Source organism: Salarias fasciatus (genome assembly GCF_902148845.1).
Source record: "Salarias fasciatus chromosome 7 unlocalized genomic scaffold, fSalaFa1.1 super_scaffold_4, whole genome shotgun sequence".
Lineage (NCBI taxonomy): Eukaryota > Metazoa > Chordata > Actinopteri > Blenniiformes > Blenniidae > Salarias > Salarias fasciatus.
Genome location: NW_021941229.1, coordinates 18395485 through 18420489, shown reverse-complemented (window position 1 = coordinate 18420489; position 25005 = coordinate 18395485). Strand labels below are relative to the sequence as shown.

General features: G+C 40.3%; 1 protein-coding gene across 1 annotated transcript in view; it reads left to right on the top strand.

Annotated features, from left to right (window-relative positions):
- The window catches only part of astn2 (astrotactin 2), a 261407-nt gene that overhangs the window by 98443 nt on the left and 137959 nt on the right, over window positions 1-25005 (top strand). Inside the window, exon 4 of the mRNA XM_030085456.1 lies at window positions 3858-4010. Within this exon, the coding sequence (XP_029941316.1) occupies window positions 3858-4010 (153 nt within the window). The remainder of the gene's footprint in view (window positions 1-3857; window positions 4011-25005) is intronic.

Here is a 25005-nt window from a genome sequence, read left to right as displayed (position 1 = left end):
CGATTTTCAGCCAGTCCAGTGGATTGCATATTTAGTAACATGGTCCCCAACAGACACTAACTGCTGAGAAAATAGAATGATGTGTTTGCCTCTTACCTGTTGAAAGGATCAGTTTTGTGCCGGTCGTTCACCTTCACATCCTGCATCGCAGTTGCTTCACATATTGACACGAGCTGTATCAGTGATGGTGTGTTGGTTTGATGTCTATGAGTGTTTAAAATACCTCAAATTCACTGTTCAGATTAAATTACAACTTCAGGGACTTTAATACCACTTCTGCACTTTCTAATACATAAAACTAGTCTACTACGCCCTTTTAAAAAAACTTTCCCAAGGACATTCAAGCACTAAATTGTCACGAATGGAGAAAAGGAGTTTTTTTTTTTTTTTTTTTGACTACTAAACGTGTAATGTAAAATATTTCTGAAAGTGTTCTCAAACTTAACCAAAGCAGACTCCACACCCTGTGGACACGAGAAACTTTTTTTCATTCAGATACAAGTTTTTCTTTCAGCGTGTTCTTTTTTTTTTTTTTTTCCTTTTATATCTTCATTTCACTCAGGTGCAACAAAGTTCCCTTTGAGTTCTGAAGTATGAGGTTCGTATATGTTAGAGCTTAATTTATGTAGCTTCTCAGACGGCGCCGAGTATATGCATATAGTAGGAGCGTTCCAGGATATATTTCAGTCACTGCTCTGCCTTCTGTGTCTATGTTGCATCTCATACTAAGTGCACTCTTGATGAACCACAGTTTTGGACTTTAAGTAAAAGCACCAGAGTCATGAGCAGAATAATCCCCACCCCATGATCTGTCTGAGATTGTGCATTGTTCTTCACATATTCGCATCGCTGTCTACCATCCCTACACCACTCACGTTATTGGCTTACTGTGGTATTAAAAACCCAGTCTGGTTAGTTTTTAAGAAAACAGCAATGGTGGGGAAATCCTCTGCAAGCCGGTGCCACAGAATGCTCGACTCCTTTGTCATGTTTTCAAAAGAGTTCCTGCATGGCGGAATCGAGAAGAAAGCTTTCCTTCAGTGCAAAACATATCCCACTCAACGCTCAAGAGTCAGCATACAGTACATGCTCTTCAATCTACATCAACACCCCAGCAGTGCATTACCAGCTTTAGCATCAAAGCCAAGGTGGAAGATGAAAAGGTGTCATTTCAGACAGAAACATTTTTGTTACTTTTATGTTCTACTAGTTTAGTCGAACGCGCTCGGCTTCAGCACGTTGGGTCCATTCGCCGCCGCCCGTCTTTCTCCTCTTAAGGCAGAATGAGCCGAACATACGGAGGAGAAAAAGAGCAGAGAATCAGACAGGCGCTTGGGCTGTGTTTGTTTTATCTTCAGCCACAGGCTAGTAAATAGAAGAGTTATTAGACACAGCACCTAAGAGCAGCAGGTAGCAACAATATAGTAAATTGCGCGGCATGAAAAAAGGCTGAGGTGGGGAGAGCTTGATATCTAATGAATTTTAAGCCACTGGGCACGTGTTTTAACAGTGATATGGGAGCAACACCAGCAATTATGAATCACAGACAGACAGTTACCATCTACTTTTAACCTGTTTATTTCTTAAGAAAAATAAACAAGTTCGAGGGATTATTTTCCATCAAATGAGCACAAGACAAAATTAATACAAATGTATTATAGGAAAAATATTTTGGCTTTAGTTTTATTTAAGTTAGACAGTCATGTTGCAGCAAGTAGAATTTACAGTAATTGCCAGTCAAAGACAATTCCATCTATATTTTAAAATAATATTTTTTGGCTATAGCACATTTGAAAGACTTCAAGACTTGATTAAGAGACGATGTAGATCAAATGTGTTCATTTTAGCCTGTTGGTTGCCTGCTGGGCGTCTTAGACATTGGCTGTGGTCCTAGATAGCAAACCTGTAAATATTTGACGGTGCATTAAAACTCAGAAGTATCTAAACTAAAAGGCTTGCATGCTGTGCTTTATTCACCTCTAATTATAGGCTAACAGTGGCTGTGCCGCATTGTCGCATTCAGTGTCATCGTTTGGCTGTTTTTCCAATACAGAATGAAAAATGGATGACTCACTCAACTAATACAAAGTCAGGACAGCTAAAACATATTTTGGCCAGTGCACTTAGACAATACCGGTCCATTATTGTTGCTAACAGCGTTTGGAGACGTGGTCAAATTACAGACGACTGCAAAGACGGCGCAGTGGGGGAGGCCAGGTGGTTTTGTTTTCATGTGTGAAAAGCAGGCAGCAATAATTTGCACATCTAAAACTTTATCTGTCGCAGACTGGTGTAACCATTACGTTACTAACCCTTGGTGTGTAATGAACCACCGTCCTGCAGTCTGCTCGTTGGCTCAAAGCCAGGACGCACATGAGACGCTGTTTGTGGAATATGGCGGCTGCTGGAGACACGTCCTGCACGCGTCCCTTTTCCTGAGACACTTTCAAACACTAAAGTACAGAAAAGTGTTTGGGTTTTTGTGAATTGTCCTGGAACTATGCTCCTTTTTGAAAGGCAACGCTAACCATGACTGATGAATGTAAGCTAATATATGTTCCCGTAATGGAAGCAGGGAGACTTGATGTCATCTCTTGCGTCGGGTTGCAGAGCCCAGAAAGTGCAGGAATACTGAGAGGAAATCCTCTGTGGTGAATCGAAAAGGCGAGAGTGGAATCGACGCTCGGTTCAACCACAAGTGAACACAAACAAATATGCATCATCACAAAGGACTGCGCCACACTGCTTTTGTCACTGTTCCGATGTGCAACGTTCAAAATCGCAAATACTCGAGCCTCTCCTCTCTCACCCTCGTCCTCCTCATCTCCCCTCTTCCTCTGCTCCGGCGCGCTCATTGGAATGCGTGATGAGCATCCACTGGGAGCAACACATCACCATTATTCATGGATAGAGTACACCTCAGAGCCAGACTGACAGATCAAAAGATGATGATGATAGGTGGGGGTATTGGTGGTTGGGGTGATGAATGGCCCCGTCGTTTGGAGACGGCTACGCCGCTGTAAGTTTTGGGGACAGAGCTGTTTGCACAGTTTGCTTCCAGCTACAGTTGTCCAGCTTTGTTCCTCCGGTGCGCACTTCACAGCAGATAGTATATCGTTGCCAATATACAGATGAATCATTACCCTGAGCATTGTTTCTTTAAGAAAGTTGAGAGCACAAAACTTTGGCCATTTCAAGGAGGAGAAAGCTGCGAAACATGCACTCATTTGAATATCTGCCTTTTTTTCAGATGGATGTCTTTCAACCTTTTTTCTGTGTCAGGCATCACAAAAAGAACATTTTCCATTCATAATTGGTGTCTCTCTTTTTTCCCCCCCCTGGTATATGCGGTCACAGAAATGCTGTCTCCTTTCTTTTTCCACATCCTCTGTGTGGGTAAAGGGACTCGGAGCCCTTCCTCTAGCCTCCCTTCTTTCCCTACAGTCAGTTGTTTTGGAGTCGTTCATCAGGAAGAGTGAGACTAAGCCATCAGGGGAAGCGTTGGCAGGATCCCTGTAGAGATGAGGCAATATTGAATTGATGGAATCATTTAAAGGACAGAAAAAAAATAGAATAGAAGACATAAGACACTCCAGTTTTTTTTCACATTATCTAAATGGGACAGCTCAGTGGCTCATGATGCATATCGTATTCTCATCTCAAATCTGCCTGAAAAAAAACCAACAGAAGAGAGGAAAAAAAAGGGACAAGCTATTTTGGGATATATTTGTATTTCAATGTGGATTCTTCTCGATTATATCTGCATGTGTCAGTCTTTGAAAAAAAAAAGAGAAAAAGTTGTGATTTTAAGCCTCGTGACATTGCTGCCATTTTCAGTCTGCATTTCTCTCCCGCAGCCATTGACCCAAACACGGAGTCGGTGGAGGATTTGATGCAGAGGTTCCAGGACAGCTTCCGTGTTCCCAACACACCGACAGACATGTCTCACTACCAGCATGTCATGCACAGCTCATCCACAGGCCGCCGGAGGGTTCCCAGCCACACCAGAGGTAGGACAAGAAAAAGTCACTCACAAATATTTTAGCTGGCTGGCAGAAAGTTGCAGCAGCCAAAGAAATAACACGTACTTCGGGTTGCTTACAGTTTGGGTGCACACATAAGATTTTATTAATTTGTTGTTTATTTAATAGAAACAATGTGCTGTGCGTATATCAAGCTGGATATGAATAAAAGCTCATTTGTACCTCTCACCCCTTGGCAGAGAGACTTTCACTCAGTCTCGTGTGATATGTAAATCTCTACATAAATTTTCCATGCACCTCCAAATAACCTAACACTCATTAACTATTACTTGTTTTTTTTTGTAGTGAAGCATCATGGCTTGTTCACAAAAGCAGAATGCATTGTGAACATGTATGACTGTCAATTTAATGTTTTCTTTTCTGCATGGCAGATGATACCCTCTCTGTCTCCTGCTTAGTTTGACCTCTTTTCCTTTCTGAGTGGGAAAACACTTGAAAGTAAACTATTTGCCAAGTATTAAAGGTACTGCTTCTCGTGATTGCGGTATTCACTGTGGCATTGCGCCCTCCAGGAGCATCGCTGTAAAGCTTCAAAGCAGCAATGGCACATTCATTTCAGAACAGGGACAAGCTCCAGCCCAAGGCCGGGCGATTACATGTTCAGCGTTTTTCCCTGATAAATACCAACAACTTCAAATGCTTCCCTTTGTTTTAATTAATGTGAAGACAGGGATACTTCATAAATAAATCTACGTTCAATTGAATATCTCTTTATGAAACCTAAACAAGAAAATGAAGTGCTATTTAAAAAGTCTGGTTTGACTCTCAAAACTTCAAATTACATCTGCAGCAACATTTCCAGACTAATTGTAACAAAAGTGTGTTGTATCTTGAGGCACAACGCAGACTCCACCATGCCATGAAAAATCAAAATGAACATGTACTTTGTATCACTGTGCAAGCTTATGGACGCTCTTGCGGCACAGTTTTGACCTGCAGACCGAATGTTTGACACACTTGGAAGACAAAACTGAAAATAATAATGATTTATCGCTTTATATTCCTGTAAGTGTTAAGCGCGAGCGGCGGAAAGCGGTGAGCCACAAGAGGAGATGAGTCAAAGGTTGAGTGGTCCACTTCTTTTTTATTTTCTTGTGCAAAAGGACATAAAGCGCAAAAAGTGCCAAAAAGTGCATAGGAGGATTTCACAGGAGCACGGCTTTATCAGCAGCAGCGAAGAACTCAGCGATGACCAACTAAAACTACAACTGCTGAGTGAATGTCTTCAGGCTCTTCAATACATTCACCTTAAGTGGGTAAAGTCATAAAAACTCCAGAGGTGTAAAAGCATATTAGTTCACTAAAACTATATTAAAATCCTTCACGACATTAAAATCCTCCCGTCTGGACCTACAGGCAGCAAACAGCTTTCAATAAATAAATAATTTTAAAATGACAGTCGTTGTGCAAATCCTTTTTTGTATGTACAAATTAGCTTTCTTTAAAAGTTCTGTGTGTATTTTAAAGTGCTTTGAGAGTGAGAAACAGGTGCTCAGTGCAAAGTGCAGTATCACGTCACCAGTAACGAACCGCCTGTTTGTTACAGTTCCACATCCAGTTTGATATCTGTGAAATATATGGAGTCAATATTACACAGTGTAGAAAACGGAATGCTGTCAAACTGGGATTGATGGTTTGTGAATGAATATGCATCTATTTACATATTCATCGCTCAGATCCGCATTGCATTGCACAGTGCATGCCCCTGTGTCTTTTGCTTGAGCGCAGGGTTGCAGTCTTTCTGTTGAAGGATTAATGCATCAAAATACATTAAAGACTGTGCTCTTTAAGTGGTCTTTGAGTCAGTATTTACTTATTATTCGTAGAAAAAAAGGCTGAAAGTAGACATTTTAATGATTTTTGTTGGTATTTTGATTTTCCATAGTGAAAAGAGGTGGAACTGATATCAGATGTTGACATTTCAGATGTTTCTCATCGGTTTGGAAGCAGATTTGGGGCTTAAACTCAAGTTCTGTACAAAATGACTTGCTCAGCACTGAGTAGAATTTCAGATTAGCTTTTGTTTACTTTTGCTTGTGTTGAGTTCAGTAAAATGAGTAACTGCAAGATAAAACTTGAAAAGTGTATTTTTTTCATTTAAAATTGTCTACCATGGTTAAGAGAGTTTGTTCTTCCTTGGTGATGAACACTTTTCGTTTCTGCAGTTGACCGTTCAAGTGTGCAATATTAACAACGTAATTTGCATCACCCTCTGAGCCACGGACGCCTCTGCTGGTAAATCCAAGCAAGCCTCACGCCTGAAGGACATCTCCGGAAGATATCCGCTCGGAGGCCAATTGTCAAACGGCTTCTTTGGAGGGTCTTTAATTGGAGGTGAAAAGGTGTCCTGCACGAGAAAATGTTGAACAGTGCTCCAAACAGGATAATGGGACAAACACTCAATGTGAGGATTGAACTATTTGTTGGAGAGTGGTTAAAGAAAAGAGTTAATTGGACAGACCCAAAAGGTTATTACTCCATTAAGAAAATGAATGCTTTGCAAATTCCTGGAGAAGTGCAGCAAATGTGGAGCAAGCGGTGTGAGATAAATTGAGTTTGGGGGAAAAAAAAAGAATGCTTTTTTGCGATGTTGCTCAGATCACTAGAACATTTGTGTGCATTGTTAATAACTTAGAGTACATGTATCATGTGTGTATCATTTTAGACTTAACGAATAACCAGTGGTTTAAAATCCAAGACACTACATGTGTCTAATTTAGTCATGATTGACTTACTTAACAGTTGTTTCACTGAAATGTTGCATTTGTCACCTCAAACTGCAAGAGTCCCTTTCAAGGAATTCCGATGTGCAAATATAATAAAAATCAGATAAAAAATGCTTATTTTTGTATGATTTTTGGAAAGTTTAAAGCAGCAATGTCAAACATAAGGTCCATAGGTCAAAACCGGCCTGCAAAAGGTTTTATTTCGGCCACCAAGCAAATGGTAAAACATTTCTTAAGCAGGTACAGTGCCAAGACTCGAGCTGATGCTAGTGATGCTGCCACTTTGCCGCTAGCAAAGCCATGTTTGTCAGGGTGAATTTGCAAAAACACACATCAAGCATCAGCTGTAGAGGTTTTTGCTGACATTTCACTCTGTTTTGTACCAAAAAGTTGCATTAAAATTGGATTTATGTTTGGGTTGTAGCATTTTTCAGAAGTAATTCTTTGGCTTTGCAACAACATGAAAAAAATTCCTTCACGTCTACTGTATGTCAGAGTGAAAAACTACAAATCTAAAGGTTAGTGAGGCACTGTTTTACCCACTCAACATGAAATTGGGCTTTATTTGGCCCCTGAACCAAATTGTCTTTGACACCTCGGTTTAAAGGATCCACTACACAGGAACGAGGATGAGCCAGATGAGTTCCGGATGTCGAGGTTTCACACCCTCACCATTACTTCCGATTTAAACACAAAGCAACAACAAATCATCAACGTCATTCAAAATACATCACACAACGGAATCCAGTGTCTTCCCTGTGCTACTTGAAGGAAGATGAGAAGACAAATTGAAGGTGTGACCTGTTTTTCGTTTTTTCTTTTTTTTTTTTTGACACAGCCGAGAATTGTCTTATCCTCACACTACCTTTGGTCCCATGGGCCACACTTCACACAGACTGTGCTCAGACAACCAGGGGATAACACACTGTCGCACTTTCAGAAGTAACAAGTGAGGATGATACTTATCATCAACACACTCCAGTGTTCTGCATCCAGTTTATGATGCGCCACAGAAGGATCAAGCAGTCAACACACCAAGCGTTGAGTACTGAGGGAGCTGGCTGCGCTGCTGTTGTCCTCAGTGTGTGAGTGGGAGGAAAAACAGTAGGTAGTGTAAAAGAATGTGTGTGTGTGTGGGGCGTGAACACCTAGCAGCACACAGACGCCTCCAGAAAATGCCCATCTTTTTTTTTTTTTTTTTTTTGCTAAGAAGCCTGAGAGATGGAGGTGAAAAGTATGCTTCTAATGGCCAATCACTGAGCCGGAGGGATGCCGTTACTGTGGATCTTCCTTGAATGCGGACAGCCGGAGCTACAATAACAAAGAGGAGCCGCGGCAACATCACACGGGCTGCAGATGAAGTCGAAATGCATCTCAGTAATCAACTTAGTCAACTTGATTTCCGGTTGCTCGGTTGACAGAAGCAGTACCTGGATGTCTCCTCACCTGGAAATTAGCAGCGGTTGTGTCGGCTCAGCTAAACCCTGCAGCTGTGCATACACTCTCCTCCTGGTGACCACGAGCCTGCATATTTAAATTTTGCTTTGTGGCAATTTTCCTTTCTTCCCAGCCAGAATATATTGCCCTAGTTTCTTTGGAGCACCATCTTATACCTGGACGCTCGCAAAGCGTTGGCTCGTGCACAGATTCTCTCAGTATACAGTCACTCCCTTCACATTTGACTCGGCAGTCACTTCTCAACTGGATGATTTAGTAGATTGCGATCGGGGCTCTGATTTAAAATTGTTATCAGCATGTGGTAATTACACATTATAAAAATGCTAATAAATTGGTCCTCTTTGAAAGCATTTCTTCAAATAATTATCGGCTGTCTATCCTTCTGATGGATAAAACAGTGGCTGTGCAATTTAGAAAGTAAAGTCAAAGCCAAAGTCAAGGCAAATGGAAAAAAGGATTAGAGATAAATTGAAAATTGATTCCTCAAATGGACAGACGTAAATGTATTCTTCTCTTAAAATTGACTAGTTATCGGGTTGTATAGTGTTTTCTCCTTCTAACCTGACCTCTGTAAGCAGGATTTCACTTACCCTTGAGATGGCGTTGGAATAGATGTTGTTTGAAGCTACCTTAAAGGTTTGACTTCTTTCTTTGTGCTCTGTTCAACGACAGAGGGCACTGCTATAATTCCGTTCTAATCCCTGATGGGAAAAAAATGCAGACATATGTTTCTTTTAAAGTTTTTATCACATTTAAATCCAAATCTATCCTGGATGAATTATTATTGTTCAGTCTTACTGTTACATGGACAACCCAATAGCTTGATGTGGACAATGCTCCTATGAAGTGAACAATTCATTTCTATGGGGCACATGAAAAACCATGACTAAAGCGGCGTTCTTGTATTTTGACTGTAGAAGTTCTCTCCAGGCTCTATCTCAGGAGCTTTGGGCATTTCTAGGAACATGCTTTTGAAGAGATCACAAACTTTGGGGCTGAGGCGAACAGTGAACACAATCTGACTGGAATAATGTACTGTAATTAAAACAACAACAACAACAACTCTGCAGCTGCCTGCTGTTTCTCTTCATTTATCATCATTGTGCTTTGATCAGATGGGGGACTCAAGCATTTCTGGCATTTTAGATCCGCTGTGCTAAGAGGGCTCATCTCCTTTCCAGTGTCAACTCATCGTTGTTTGTAAAGCAATAAATAATTAAACATGTAGAAAAACAAACTGTTGAATTTTCCCCATGCAGTGGTCAAAGCGGAGCTGTCTCCTCTCACAAGCCGTCCCTTAAACAGTTGCATAGCATTTCATCTTAACTAATTCTGACTTATAATTCCTCATTGAACCCCCTAAGTACAGTGAAAGGACTGTACAATGTCCCCATCTGCTCTTGAGACTTTTTTTTACTTTGCAAAAGTGTAAAGTAAGGAGGTGTGAATTCACTTAACTACCAAATAATCCCCCTCCCGCCATAGAGACGTTGTTGCATTCTGCTGTCAGAGTGTGTCAAAACATGTCATCAGCCTTCGCGCTGCTTGTGAAATCAGAAAACCGGTTGGCTTCTACATTTTGTACAATGTGAAGTACAGCATTGCAACAATATTCACATAAGCTTCCCTTTGTGCTGCTACAACCCCCCCGGATATGCCTTACGAACACCGGATCTAATGACGTGGAATTGAAGTGTCTGTGAGCTGCTGTCAGCCGGCCTCTCCCTCTCCCTCCGAGGAGGGTCTGGGGGGGATATTTGGAGACTTTTTACATGTACGTGACTCCATCAAACCACAGTCTAGCACGCAGTTTGCATGCACACTTCAAACGTGAGTGCTGTATGTCAGTACCCTCTCAAAAAAAAAAAAAAAAAAAGAAAAAAAAAGGACTGCAGTTGTGGATACTCCTTTGTAAGGAAGTTGAGAAAAAGTTCATCCCTATAATGCTTCTTCTTAAAACCCATTTTGCCCTCTGTAACTCTCCTTTTTTTCTGCCTGTGAGGCTATTCTGGTAACAATTTGAATTCACAATGCATTGTGGTTTTGTTAAATATTAAGATTTGTCCTTAAAAACGTAACCCTCTCGATTTGCATGCGTGGCCGTGCGTTCCATTCCCCCCGCTGTGGTGTTAATGCATTTCCATGTGTCGGCTAGAAGCGGTGGTAGTGTTTTGATGTGTCACAACGAATACATTGGCTCATTACGATGAGGATAACCTTATGGTTATTATCTGGGTTTTTTTTGTGTGTTTAATTGATGCTTTGAAGTCGCACATGAAAGTAGTTCTGCGCTGTCTTGTGCGTGCAGAGGTCTCAGTGTGTGTGAGACAGAGAGAAGGAGAGAGAGGGTGGGTGGGTGGGGGGGGAGAGAGAGAGTTTGTGTTTCATGCTTCTTGAGTTCATTCTGCACTCGGCTCCACTTTCAGCAGTCTTCAATCTTCACTGCAGACAAAACACAGTGATTACAGCTGTGGGTCTGCAGCCCCTGGGCTTCTCTACAACCGGCCATACAGCTGATCTACTGCCAACTCACTGTATGCTCCGTGCACAAAAGACCGAGCGAGGCGCGGGCTGGAGAGATCAGACAATTATCTGATCAGATTTTCTTTTCTCCAGTTAATGCTATCATCATTTCACAAATTATTTTATCTTTGTTTGGAGCTTTAAAACACTTATCGTAAGTCTCATCACATGCATTTCACACAGTCTTTTATTTCATAAATTGACAGATGTTTTTATCAAAGCTTTCTAATATTTGATAATTCATTTGTAAGTGGTTTGCTGCTCTCCATAATTTAAAGTGAATGAGTTGATGAGGCTGCAATAAAGTGGTGAAAAGAGCACAGAAATTTCCCGTATGGTTTTTGTTAAAAGCAAGTGTACAATTTATTAGTATCAGTGCCACTGAAAATGCTTGGACTCTGTTTAAAAAGGGGAAATCAAACCTTTTTGAAAATGCTGTTGCTGCAAATTTGCAAAATGGCCTCAGTAAAACTTTCTCCTGCATGTATACGAATCGGTGGAAAATAACAACAATGGCGGCTTCCAGAATAGCATAACTCCCAGTTCATATTCTCCAGGAACTTTATAGTTTTAGAGCTGAGAATCACCTTGTACATGCTTGTACACAGCCGTTCCATGTTCAGTCCATAATTTTCAGGCAATTTTCTGACGAAACTCTTCATCTTCTTCCTTCGCATGCAAGCTCACCAAAGCTCTGCTCCATGCACTCATGTCCAGAGCAGCCGGCTGCGTCTCGTGCCGCCACCGCCACCAGCAGCACAGCTGCTGTTCCTGTCTGTCTGGGTTTATTATTTCCAGACCAGCTCGTGAAGCAGAAAATGTATTTCTGAATGTATATAAATGCTCCTAATTATTGACAGCTCAGTGAAAATTTGTTTTTAATTATGCATTTCAGCACATACGCAACAAAACAGTTTCTTCTGCACGTAATTAGAGGGAGTGAGAAAAAGGAGGGAGACCAGGGGAATGAGGGAGGAGGAAAAGCTCATTTGGACTCATTTACATGAGAGCATCGTAATACTTTCTCTCAAAACAAATGCCTATGTTAAGGCAGCTTTTCTTTTAACTACGCTGTCGTCCGAGCAGTTGTTCGAAGAGCGCAGGTATTTTGCTCAGCTGATGGCGACAATATGTATTAGTTCATTCAGGGCAGTTTGCAGGAGATTAAGAATTAAAAAGCTGAGTGGCACGCTGTCCTCCTTTTTCAGGCTGGGAGGAAACTTTAGGAGCAGCTGGCGAAGCGATCCGCCGGTTCAATGTCATTTTAAAGGATGTCGACCTGAGCGCTGCTGCAGTGAAGCAGGTCAAAGTCCTCATCTGTAACTGTGCATTTATGTACATGAGCAACTCTCCTTTCATCATTCTCCATGCATGCATTTTGTATATTTCCTCAGAGGCTGCACCCCCCCCCACTGTGTGTGTAGCGCTTTTTTTTTTTTTTTTTTAACTACATAAGAATTCCAGTCACATCAAATGCTGCTCATGCTTGTGTTCAAGTTGCCTTTTTTAAAGCCAAGCGGGAACAGCCGCGGTTCAAGCTGTTAAATGTACTGCTGGCAAATTCAGAATTATTCTTTACAGCCCACCTTTTGACTGTAATCTATTGGTACCGTGTCTTAGTCCTTACCGCGCTCTTTGATACTCTGACTCAAAGAGTCTCAGGAAAGGCTTTGATGTTGCCCTCAGCGGGAACATTATTATTCATCCTGCCTGTGTTTTGGGCATGAGAGTGATTTTTTTTATTCTTTTAATTGACTTTTTTTTAAATTAAAATTAAAATACTGTAATTGCTGAAGTCGGAAATATATAATTGCTCTTGTTTTGTTATTAATAAAACAAATGGCTGTTGCTATCCAAACAACACTAATCTGGCTGACAACTCAGTCCAAGGCTGATCAAATGAACTATCTTTAATCTGCACATGACTGCTGAGCCAAGGGAATGTTATTAAAAACCAGCACATGCTAATTTTGTAATTTTTCAGCTAAATAATAGATTTTAGACCAGCCCTGCCAATTTGGAAGTGGACCTAATTTGCAGAAGCTTTTTTAATATATATTAAGATCGGTGATAATGTTACATTTTATCAGGCCACAGCATGAATCACTTATTACTGGAGCTACATTAAACTGACCCTTTAACTACCTGTGGGGTAGACATTACCAGACTGTCCTAAAGCGAGTTTTGCTATCATCCCCCTCCGTCTTAAAATATGAAGCAGTGTAACTGAGGAGCCTGAAGATGAAGGCGCCATTCCCCAGTAATGATTCATCAGATGTTTTCTAAGAGCATTTTTAATAGTTCAAACTTTCTTGCAACGGCTGCTATGAGCACTCCTCAACAACCTTTGTTGGCTGGTTGTAGATGCAGCAGTGCTACCGTTTAGAAAATATGCACTCTGTCTGCCTTCTGTATGGATTTTATATGCCTGAAGTGTGTCTGTCCATCACAGGATCAATACAGAGGGAAAGACAATCATCAAAATATCCAATGTATCAAACAAGCAAATCTCTGAATTGTTGGAGAAATCCTGAACAGCCAGAGATTAGACCATGTTTGTGGTAATAAATGTGTTTGACTTACTTGGAATCAATATTAACTTACAGCTGGGGGAAAAAAGGAAGTAGTTTTATATATCTTTTTCAAGAATAACATCTAAGGGGGATATATAAAATGTCAATAGTATGAGCTGCATTTCTTTTTGAATCATCTGGCTGCCTTTGACAGACGCATCACAGTATCAGCAACAAACGGTTTAAAATGTAACTGATATTTTGGCCAATCGGGATGATTTCAGTTATGTTTTGACTTCCCACCATCAACACTAGCAAATGAATTCTGACTGCACCAGTAAACCTGTTTTTTCTTCATGTAGAGAGTCAGGTTTGGCTGTGGACTTGGCCCACTGAGAGGCTGTGAGTGAGGCAATGTTTTAAGACTTATTGCTCTCCGTCTGTAACTGAAAAAATAGGAGCATTCAATTTATATTAATATGTTGTAAAAATATCTTGAGGGATGTGCTCATTGAAGAGAAAATTTATTATTTTAAAATGGGGGTTAAAAGTATCTAGATCTTTGTTTTAGTATTTTCAATATTATGGCTGCAAGAATATTCTTTTCAATAAAATTCTATTTTGAAGGTCAAGTACAAGCACTCGTGGCATTAGTGACATTTTGATGTCAGCCGACTCTGGAGTAACATTCCTGGTTCTACATCTTTCCTCTGCCTTTGCTGCTGTAGATCAGACTATTGCGATAAACATTCTCCCTCTCTGACAGAACTTTTAATGTTGTTCTTAAAGGAGTGACGTCTGATACAGCAGACCTGCAATGCGGGATACCTCAGGGATCTGTCCTCGGTCCAGTTCTTTTTCTGCTGTACTTAATCCCTCTTGGCCAAATCATAAGACATTATAGCACCATTTCTTGCCATCTCTTTGCTAACGACATCTAGCTGTGCTTGTTCTTTCGATACTTGTGAATTTCACAAAAACTTGCCTGTCCGTGACATGATTAAATGACAACTTTATTCAAATAAACAATGACAAAGCAGAAAGCTTAATTATAACTCCGACGATGTGATCCCAGTTATTTGACAACACATCAGCCTTTGAAGCAACACTGATAAATCTGTCAGAAATCTGAGTGCTCTGTTTGACAGCTCGTGTCCTTTGAGCATCACTCCAGTCAGGAACTTTTTTTTTTTTTTTTTACCATTTGAGGGATATCTCTAAACTTAGAATGTTGGTGTCCAAAATTGAGGTTGAGAGGTCATGCTTTTATCTCTACACACTTAGAATATTGTAACAGTCTTTTTATTAAATTACACAAACCAGCTTTGAACAACCTTCAGACTATCCAAAATGCTGCTGCAAGACTTTTAATGGCTACTCAAAGGAGGTTAAACATTACTCCATTTCTGGCTTCACTTCATCGGATGCCAGTAAATTTCAGAATGCATTCTAAAATTTTAGTCCTCATTTTTAGAGCACAACAAGGTCAGGCCCCTCAGTATGTATCGCTGACCTGCTAAAACCTCACTCTTCATCCCGTAATTTGAGGTCAACAGGTCAGAAGCTCCTCTGAGCTCCACACGGTTTCAAATCCGTGGGGATAAGGCGCCAAAACTCAGGAATTCCCTTCCGCTCGCTCTATGCAGCACACACTCTATTGACTCTTCTAAAAATCAGCTGAAGACATTTTTGTACAGGAAGACTTTTAACTTGTAAGTTTAACTAGCTTGTTACATTTCAGTGTTTTTGTGTTTTATTGTGTTTTGTGTCCATTGCAAAGCACTTAGTTTTTTTTGTTTGTTTGTTTGTTTGTTTGTTTGTTTTTTACCAGTGAGAAATGTTATACAGTAAATTAAAGTTTACTGGCTTACTTCAGCAACCTTTACCTGATTGCCGATCTTAACCATAAAGCGTAATTTATATTATGAACCACCTCTTATGATTAACTTTAATAATGGATGGTAAGACTTTATTTTTTCACAACATACTTTCTTTTTTTTTATCAAACATTTACTGTAAATGTGATCAATTCAAATGGGGAGTATAAAATCATATTTTGTGTAAAACCAAAATGGCATTTACATTTGCAGAGAGTTTATCAATATTTACCAGATTGTTAGGATGAAAATGATCTTATTAGAACAAAATAAGTTATGCTTTTTTACTTCCTGTGAAATGCAACATAATTGAAAAGAACTAATTGCTTGAAAAACATTTTGAAAATCAAGTGAAAATGATCTGGTGTGAGACAAAGCATGGGCAGCGTGAGAGTTGTGGGGGCGTAATGTGATTGAAGCTCTGTAATGGGAAACACATCCTCCTACACTTTGAAAATACTCACATTAGATACAGTAGTGGGTGGAGTTGAAACTAGCTCATTAACTCGGACACTTTTTTTCAAAAGTACACGAGAATCCTGCTTTGCAAACATCAACAACTGTAAAGTCACTTTTTCCTCCCAGAGTCAGTGCTGGCTATTGAGAAATATTCAAATACAATGATGATCTGATAGTTGATGATATTATAGTTTTACATTTTTAACAGCTTCTGCAGAGGTTGAGATCTGGACTGGTTTTTATGGAAATGGATTTTGCCAGGCTTTACAGCGAGGTCTGCCAGCTCTGGTTCTGGTTGGATTTGAGTGTCATTTTTTTTTTTTTTTTTTTCCATTCATCTGTCACCTCAATGTAATAATGTCAATATCACTGAAAGAAAGATTAAAAAAAAAAAAAAAAAAACAAGTTGAGAACATGTTTTTGTGAGTTGCGGTTGCCAAAATATACAACCCCTCATTGTTTTTCACAAGACGGCTGATAACAGGTGGGAAAACAACAAACAACACGATGCCAAGCGCCTGCATTGAAAATCATTCTTCACAGCCCATTGCACCTATTCAGCAATCACATGTCGAAAGACCCTGAGTGGTCCCCTTCCACTTCACCATTTGCTTATTAACTCCAAATTGGCAGGTATGCACTTGATGCGGGCGAGGTACAATAAAACAAATATAGAGATGAGAGTACAAACACTGAATCCACTTGAGTACAACAGCCAAGTGCTGCCTTGTTAAGCCTCCCACCTTTTCAAGTCCCTTCTCTCCATTTTAACAGGTAGCAACTCATAAATTTAGGCTGTAAAATGTGTCAGGAGCACTTATCCTGTGATGCCCTCTGTAATAACTTCTCTGCATTCCTTGGTTGTTCATGCGTAATGAGATTGTGTGCGTGCGTATGCGTAGCTCTTAAAAATACAATGTCCAGCCGCAGAGTAAAAGAGTATCGATTGGTATTATTTTTGAGTAAGCAAGCAGAGCGACACAGAGCTGAGACAGAAGCGTGAAATGAGTCGAAAGGCAGACGAGACAGGAAGCGCCAGACCACCTTTACATACCTGTGGGTATCCTGTTTTGATATGCGGCTCCTGTTTAAAAAATAAACAGACTGGGACCAGCTCAAAACAGAAAATAAATCACAGGTTCTACCTCCCGGATTCTCTCCTATCGCTCTGATTTTCTGATTTGCAGTGTTGAATCCCTTTGCTGGGTGCAGCATGGGAGGATGGAGCGCCTCAGGCCTTCCTTCCTGATCCTGACCCCTGCAGTCTGTGCTTGTGTTTGCGGTTGCTTTCCAGTTTCAGCGGAACAAAGAACCGTCTCTCAAATCACTCTGACTCACATCAGACTTGCAAGGAATTTTTCGCAATTGTTCACAATGACTGAGATCCAAGTCGGTATCTCAGTCGCTTCGGCTTCAAACTTGTGTGTATACATCTGGTTACATGTATATTTAATAATTTTTTTTTTTCTGCAAACACAGCTCAATAAATGTGACTTTCCAGATTTGCTCTTGCAGCCTCTCCGCTGCTGTCTCTTGCATTATAAATGGTGCATTTGCATGCTTGCACTTTTGTATGACTGTAGATGCCAGTTTATATTGAGTTTGATTTGGAAACACTTAGCATGCTGGTGTCAGAAAGTCCAACTGCTCAATGCAGCTGTGCCTTAATGTGATTACGAGTTGCTGAGACATGTGGAGTCTGGTGTCGCTGTCAGCTTAATTTACTCACAAACATGCTGTCGCAGACATACATCCCGAGGACACAACATGAGCAACCTTTCCCTTACGGGAAAATAAATAAATAAATAAAAATACTGTGTACATTTAGAGTAAACACATCTTGATGACGGTGCGGTGCATCATAAGTCAGGCAGTTTGCTTTTCTCAGTGAGTCACAGGAGTCACACTGCACAGCCATGCATGGAATAAGTAATACAGATACGAGTGTGCAGTAATTATTACAGCACAGAAGTCCAAAATAACAACACATGTCATCATATATGTGATCACTTTCTTTACTGTTTCAACACAATGGCAAAGTGCAAAGTTTAACTAAGTGCATCCATGTATGATAGGGCTTTTAAGTTGTCTATTCATTATTTTATCCAGTCATTTTCTTTCTTTCTTTTCTACAGCGTCAGCTTCTCTTACATGATCCATATATGAGCATACGCAATGCAGGAAAAAAAAAAAAAAAACTCATTGTTTTGTATTATTTTGTAGATCTAGTTCAATTCTAGTTCAGTTCATTCATTTAGTTTCAATGTGGCACTACCATAAACTGATATTCTCTTTGTGATTGAATTAATTATTTAGACAGTTTGTCATAGCACAGCACATTATTGTGTTAATTTTCTAATTAAATTCTTCCAGTGATCAGCGCATTGATTCAGTACTGCTGCAGCCCACAATCTTGGAGTACATAATAGGACAAGCAAATTTATATATATATATATATATATATATGTATATATATATATATATATGTGTATATATATATATATATATATATATATATATATATATATATATATATATATATATATATATATATATATATATATATATATCGATTTACAGCTATATCCTTTGAACCTGATCAATTTTGATTTACATAGGCTTTTTAGTTAATTTAAAAGCACCATGTCATCAGCAGAAAATTGAATGTCCCTGCTCTCTTTCCACTCCCGTGGTGGAAGTTCCTTTATGTCCAGTCGGTATCACTGGGCCATCGGTTTGTGACTTTGAATAAATGTAGAGGTTGATATCAGTCTAAATGTCAACCTCTCTGACAGAAGCAGTAAAAGTCAGGAAATCCTTCATTTAAAGGTGCATTAAGGAGTTTTTCAACTTTAAAAATACTTATTTTCCACCATAAAATATGTTACACATTTTTAATGATGTGTACAATGTGCCCTGACATATTCATTGCAAGTACCTCTAACAGCGCTAAATTGTCACTTGAAAGTTGCAGTGCCGGTCTGGCACCAGAATTTTTTGGGGGAGAATTTGAGAGGAATGACATAATGCGCGCTCCCACTGACCAGATTTAGTTAGGTTTCATTTTGTCCGCCATTACTCCGCCAGATGCTTAGTGAGCAACAACTTAGCAGGATCTTCCGAAAAGTAAGGAAAGACTGGCTTCTAGCACTGCCACAGCTCCAGCACAGACTCCACCAGGTAAAAGAAACTTAAATTTTACTTGAGTGCTACTAAAAGAGCGAGGAAGGAGTTCCCTTCTTCTGTGCACGCAAGCCACAGACATGAGTGTTTCACTAAGCTGCATTATGCCCAAGGCCTGTAGGGGCCGCTGTTTCGCATAAAACGTGCAAACTCCTTAATGCACCTTTAACCTCCACACTTAATTGAACATGGCTGATAAACAGCTTATCAGGTAATATACTGGTCAGGATAGTTGTAGTTAAATACAGTTATATACTGAACTGGATTTAAGAAACATTTGTTTTTAAGAGATTTGGATGTTGCTACTAATGATTCGTTATGTACAAGTCTACAAAACTAATGCAGATAATTTACATCTTATACGATGAATGACATTCCATTATTTTAACAACATACTGTTTGTTACATTCACAGTAGAAATCATCGAGTCCTTCAAGCTAAATAGACCGAAACATGTAAGCATAGTATTCAGTGACTTTCACTGCTTCGCTCCTTTCTGCTCAGTAATTTCTATATGAAGATGAAGGTAATTATTTTTGCGAGTTTGTGCAGGTCGTTGTGCTGGCAAAGTGAGAGTGTGGAGTGAGATGCACCCACCTGCTATGCAGGAGATTATTAGCTTTTACTATTCAGATTGAACTCATCACCTCACCTCCACGCTTTCCCATAACTGTTCATCTCACTAATCATTCTCACTACAGGAGAGATTAGAAAACAGTGCTTTACTCTCGCTCCTGTGGACTTCTGCTCTATAAAACTGTCTAATTGCATGTATGTTTTTTTTTTTTTTTTCTTTTTTCCTGCCGGTCACACCATCATCCTCATTCCTTGTTTCTCTGGTGAACCTTTTTCACATGCCTCATGTCATTGCTCCAGTGAGTGAATATGACATCTCACTGCTTTACTGTATATATATATAAAGGATTAAAAAAAAAATAAATAAAATCTTTATTGCATGTAAATGTATGCAGGTTTTTACAGGACACCTGGAGATTAACTGACCCTAGTTTCATAGCATCAACCTGGACTCATTGAAGTTGAGAGAGATCGAGTCCGTCTGAGGTGAAACTGGGCAGAGTGGAGCCTGTGAACGACTCGGTCTGCCAGTAATGCAACTCAAGCGTGACTTTTTTTTTCTTTTTTTTTTTTACATGAAGATTGCCTGGAACCTGAGGGAATCATCATTTGTGGTAAACAGTGTAATTAAAAGATTCAGATATTCCAGAGAAATCCATGCACTCATGGGATGAGCCTAAAAACCAGTTTTGGACAGTCTTGAGTTTTGAACCTTGAAACAAAAGTCACAATTCAGGATGTGATTCAGTCTATGAACAGACTTCCCCTGCAACATTCGAACAATATTCATTATCAGTAAGGTTTTCCATTCGTCTTTGGTCCAAGAGATTAAACATTTTTCCCTGTGCCAGCATCAGCAGCCAGTTTAAACAGTTTTAATGGTAAGAGGCAGTGGTTCCCAGGCTGCAGACCCCATCCTCCATCTCTGATTCACCCACACACACATGCAAAAACAGAAGCCTTCAACCATAAAAGCAGTTCCACAGATGTAGATTCAAGTTCCTGTCTTACAATGATTTTCTTTGACAGAGCAGGAAAGGCCTTGGGCTCCCCCTGTGATCCCTGGCACCCCCTTAAAGAAGTCCCCGACAAAAGTTCGGGAAGCACTGTTATAAAGGGGGACATTAGAAAAAACATTGTTCGTGGTGTTGATGTTTTTTTGAAGGTGTTAGAGCCGAGGTGGAGGGAAAGACAAAACAAAGAAAAATAACAAGATCAAAACATGTGAATGGACTGACAAAAGAAAGAAATGATGTAGGAAAAACAGACAGAAGCTGTGAAAGAGAAACAACCAGGGGCCAGGCTTCCAACAACTTTTTGCACCCTGTTTCAAATGAAGTGTTTTGTGTGTCATTTTTCAAATCTGCGCCCGAGCCTGGAAGCACAAGTCACATGTCATTTGGATTACACACATAGTCAGAGCTTGTCAACACACCCTTTTGTGTGATCACGGAAATGCTGCTCAGCCCCTTACGCTATCGTCATATGTATTTGAGAGAAGATAATACAAGCACAATGTGAGCACAAACAGAGAGATGTTGTCTACGTTTTGTTTGCTCGATGTACTAAAGCTCAGTGCTGCTTCTCTCCATGGCTGCTGCTCAGAATTGTCTGTGTGAGGAGAGAAAATGAACCTGGTTGGATTTCTTTTCAGATTTTCCCTGACAAAAAAGGTGCGAGGCAGCTGCACTAAACTCCAGAAACAAAATGAAAGGGAAAGGAAAAAAAAAAAAGAGAGCAATACATGAAAGCAGTATCTGACCATTTCATAATAAAACAAGTAGGGCCTGGAGAGTTGAGCCTGTACAAGTTAATAAACTTGAAATTGATTTTGATGCTCACTGAACTGCTAATGCAGAGTGAAAATTGCACTCTCTCAATAATTTATTTATATTTCGGGGTGGTGGTGTCTTTATGTAACCACGATTGTCTTTCATGTTTTCTGTTTTTATTTTTCACCCTGTTTGCCGTCATTACTTCTCACCTTTCCTCGTGGCCCTGATTTCATAAACAAAGGAATAACAATGAAACGGCACTCGAGGTAAATGTTCTGGATATCTTCACTTAATTAATAAGTATTGCTTGGTCAGCTTTACTGTAAGCAGTCAGTCATAGAGGGCAGCCTGAAGGCGGTGCAAATCTTCTACTTCTGTCTGAGGAAATCAGATACCGATCTAACGCAGGTTGCAAGCACACATTTTAATTGAGGGTTAATTTGTGCTGTGCTTTCATGTGTGTGAATCTAATCAGGGGCATAAACTAAATAGCGTGTGTGTTGGGAGGGGGGCAACTCATTAAAAGGAGGAAAAGCAACATAAGACCACATAAGACCTGAGATCATCTGTAATTGGCAAAACTGAAGGTTATATAAGATAATCTGATAGAAAAAAAAAAAAGATCACCTGACCTGTATCTATACTGTGACAGGGTTCTTTCATCTCAACAAACAACATAGTTTAGGTTCATTGTTTCATAAAATGTTTATTTCACTGCTGGAAAATCAGAGCGACTAAACAAAAATACTTGCAAAGCTGAAAAATGAGAAGTAGTTACAGAGTCAGCTGAGGTTGTGATCTTTCCTGAGCTCTTCCACAGCTCCTTCCTCCAGCCGGCACATAGAAAGAACAATGTGTTGACTTATCCAGATCAGGCTTCTTGGTCTGGTTGGAGCTCGACGTCAGCTCCCTCCTCCGGACAAAAGAACGTCAACAAGACAGTCAGACAAGCCCTCTCAGGATCATCATCTGTACCATCAACTCTCTGATTCTGTCAAAACTCTGATGAACTCTCCCAAAACTCTGTCTCACTATCTTCAACTCGCCAACTAAACCACCACAGAGAAAACAGACTCCAAGCCTCTCACAAAGACGATATTTGATAAGCCCCTCCTACTGGGCGTCACCAATCTAAACAGTACATTAAAAAAGGCATATTTGTGCTCATTAAACAAACAGAAAATCACATTGAACGCCAGTGGAATGAAAATAACAACCCACTCATTAATATAAAACACTGACCAGTTCAAAAATACATTCTAAAAATGACAAATATACACATAATTAAATAATTGATTGCAGCTGGGCGGGTGGCCAGTTTCCCTCCAAAACGCCCTTATAAGGCTGAGTCTGTAGGAGCAGTTCTGTTTGAATGTGTGTCTCAGTGCAGTAGGGCGACAACATGATATCTGGTGAGTTTTTTTGTCGTCTGTAGTGAAAATGTATGAAAGCTGCTGTGAAGGAGTAGGACTGTGGAGTGTGTGTACACCCTCAACTGAACTACAAACTGTTTCGGGGAGAATTATGGTGAGGTTTTGTGAAGGGTGTAGCAGACCAGAGAGTAGTGAAATGTTTGACATGTAGCTTGTGTGTGTGTGCTTTCCGTCACATATACAATAAAACAAACCAGTGAGGCTGCCTTCAATGCAACAAAATTTGTCTTAACCAGTCCAAGATACATGAAACATCTAGTCATGTAGAGAACCCGGCCTCACCAAGACTGGAGCCTTGCACAAATTCTCAAATGTCTTCACAAATCACTTGTTATCAAAGAGTACTTTCACGACAGCAACCACAACAGCGAGGGGCACACAGCGAGACGAGTGGTTTCCTCCAGACAGCCCGGCGGGATGCGACAGCCTCACCCCTTTTTTCCATACGCCCGCTCCTGATGGCAGGGCCGGGATTCGTCTTTAGCCTGCGTCGCTGCTCCCATCAAAAGGTCAGCCGGGAGGGAAGAACAGAGGCACAGAACGACGGTCTGCGAAACATGGCACCGGAGAGCGAGGAACAGACGAGAGCAGGCAATAAATTCACATTATTAAATATAAAAGTGAAGACGTGTTTCATGGTGTGAGTTACGTTAATGTCAAGTGGTTTATGATCGACAATTGTTAGTGATGCATTGTGAAGACATGTTTGCAACATCAGAACAAGAATCCAAGTTTGTATCGGGATGAATATCTATTTTAGCTGATGACATGATTTAAGGTCATACGGAGATTATGGTTGAGTTAAAGGAGGTGAATCTGAGGGTTAGATGGACGGTGTTTACAGCAAGTGTTCAACATTTAAAAGTAAGACATGAAGTTTCTTGAAAGGCGCTTTCTTCAAATCTATCCATCCATCTTCTGTATGACTTTATCCAATTTAAGGTTGCAGGTCACAGGAGCTGCACCTCAGACAGATCACCAGCCTGCGACGGGGAAAAAACACAGAGACAGTCACTCACGCTTCCATCAAAAGACAGTTTTAATGCCACCAATTCACATTGGATTTTTTTGGAGGGGGGGGGGGAACTGTGTCAGTAACCAACAGGACAGCGAACACATTCTGCAGAAAAAGCTCCCCATAGCCTTTACTAGAAAGAGGGACTTTTCAACATTCTGTAATCCCATATAATTCAAAAGCTTGAGAACTGGTATTTTCTTGAAGTATGTTTAATGGCTTGTTACCTTCTTTCCTGCCTTTTTGCGTTCCGGCCCGTTAAGCACATCAGCCTTTCTAGTGTACAATGTGATTAATACTTTTAATATTAGTAAATGTAGTGCAGCCTGGCACTTCAGTCAGGTGTTGATCTATGAAAAAGAAAAAAAAAAAAAAAGCTATCCTAATTGCTTTCACAGTGTGATATCACCGGTCCTTTTATTGAGGAGCACTTTCTTAAGGTCTTTTAAAGGTCTAAATCGAATGTGAAACCTGCGTGAGGCTTATTCACAGCTTAAGTGATTATTTAAAGTCACATTCGGCACTGAGACGTGCACACTGGGAGGTGAGCACAGATCTCAAGTACCTCTTCACACGTGAAGGACATACAGATTTTTTGGAATCTGGCATTCCTGAATCAATTACTTGATGACATGTTAACCGGGCGCCGCATGTGTAAATGCCAGAGTTGGAGGGAAGCTTTTGAAACGTTTTCACTTCAGAAACACATTTTTATTCGCAGTCACCCTGCTGCGATTGAATGCCTATCAGGTTTTTTTCATTGGATTACACGCATTTTTAATAAATATGAACTGCAATAGAAATTTTGAATCATAAAATGAGTTGATATTCAAATGTGAAACTTTGAAACTGAGCCATGACCCGACCTGGTGGTGATATCATGCTGTTTGCCAAAACTTCCTTACTTGAGTAAAGTTTTCCAGCCATAACATTCGAAAGAAGGGCCTCACCTGTGTGTGAGGTAGTTAGGTGCATTGTGTGAGGCAGCTTGGTAACCGTCTCCCTGGTCCTCCTTGCCGTCGCTCTTTCTCGGTTGAAATATTCTTCGGTATTTTTGTGAAGGTCCTCTAAAATGTGACAGAGTGCTGCTGTGAATGCCTTTCATATTTCTTTTATTCTGCCACCTTGGTAGGTTTTACAACAAATTGATTATCTATGTTTGGTGACACGAAAAAGTGTGCAGAGATCCAGGATCACCCTGTACTTTTGCTATCAAAACATCCAAACTTTGTCCCGCTGTTTCTCTTTCCAGTTACACCCTCCTCTATTTCTGACTGTTTCACTTCTCTCCTCTCTCTGTCTTGTCCCCGTTGTTCTTCAGGCTGCTGCACACCTGAGCGCTCAGGTAGAGGAGTGTAGAGCAGCAGCAGCAGGAACACACACACACACACACACACGTACTGAGGATAGGTTTTTCTTCTTGT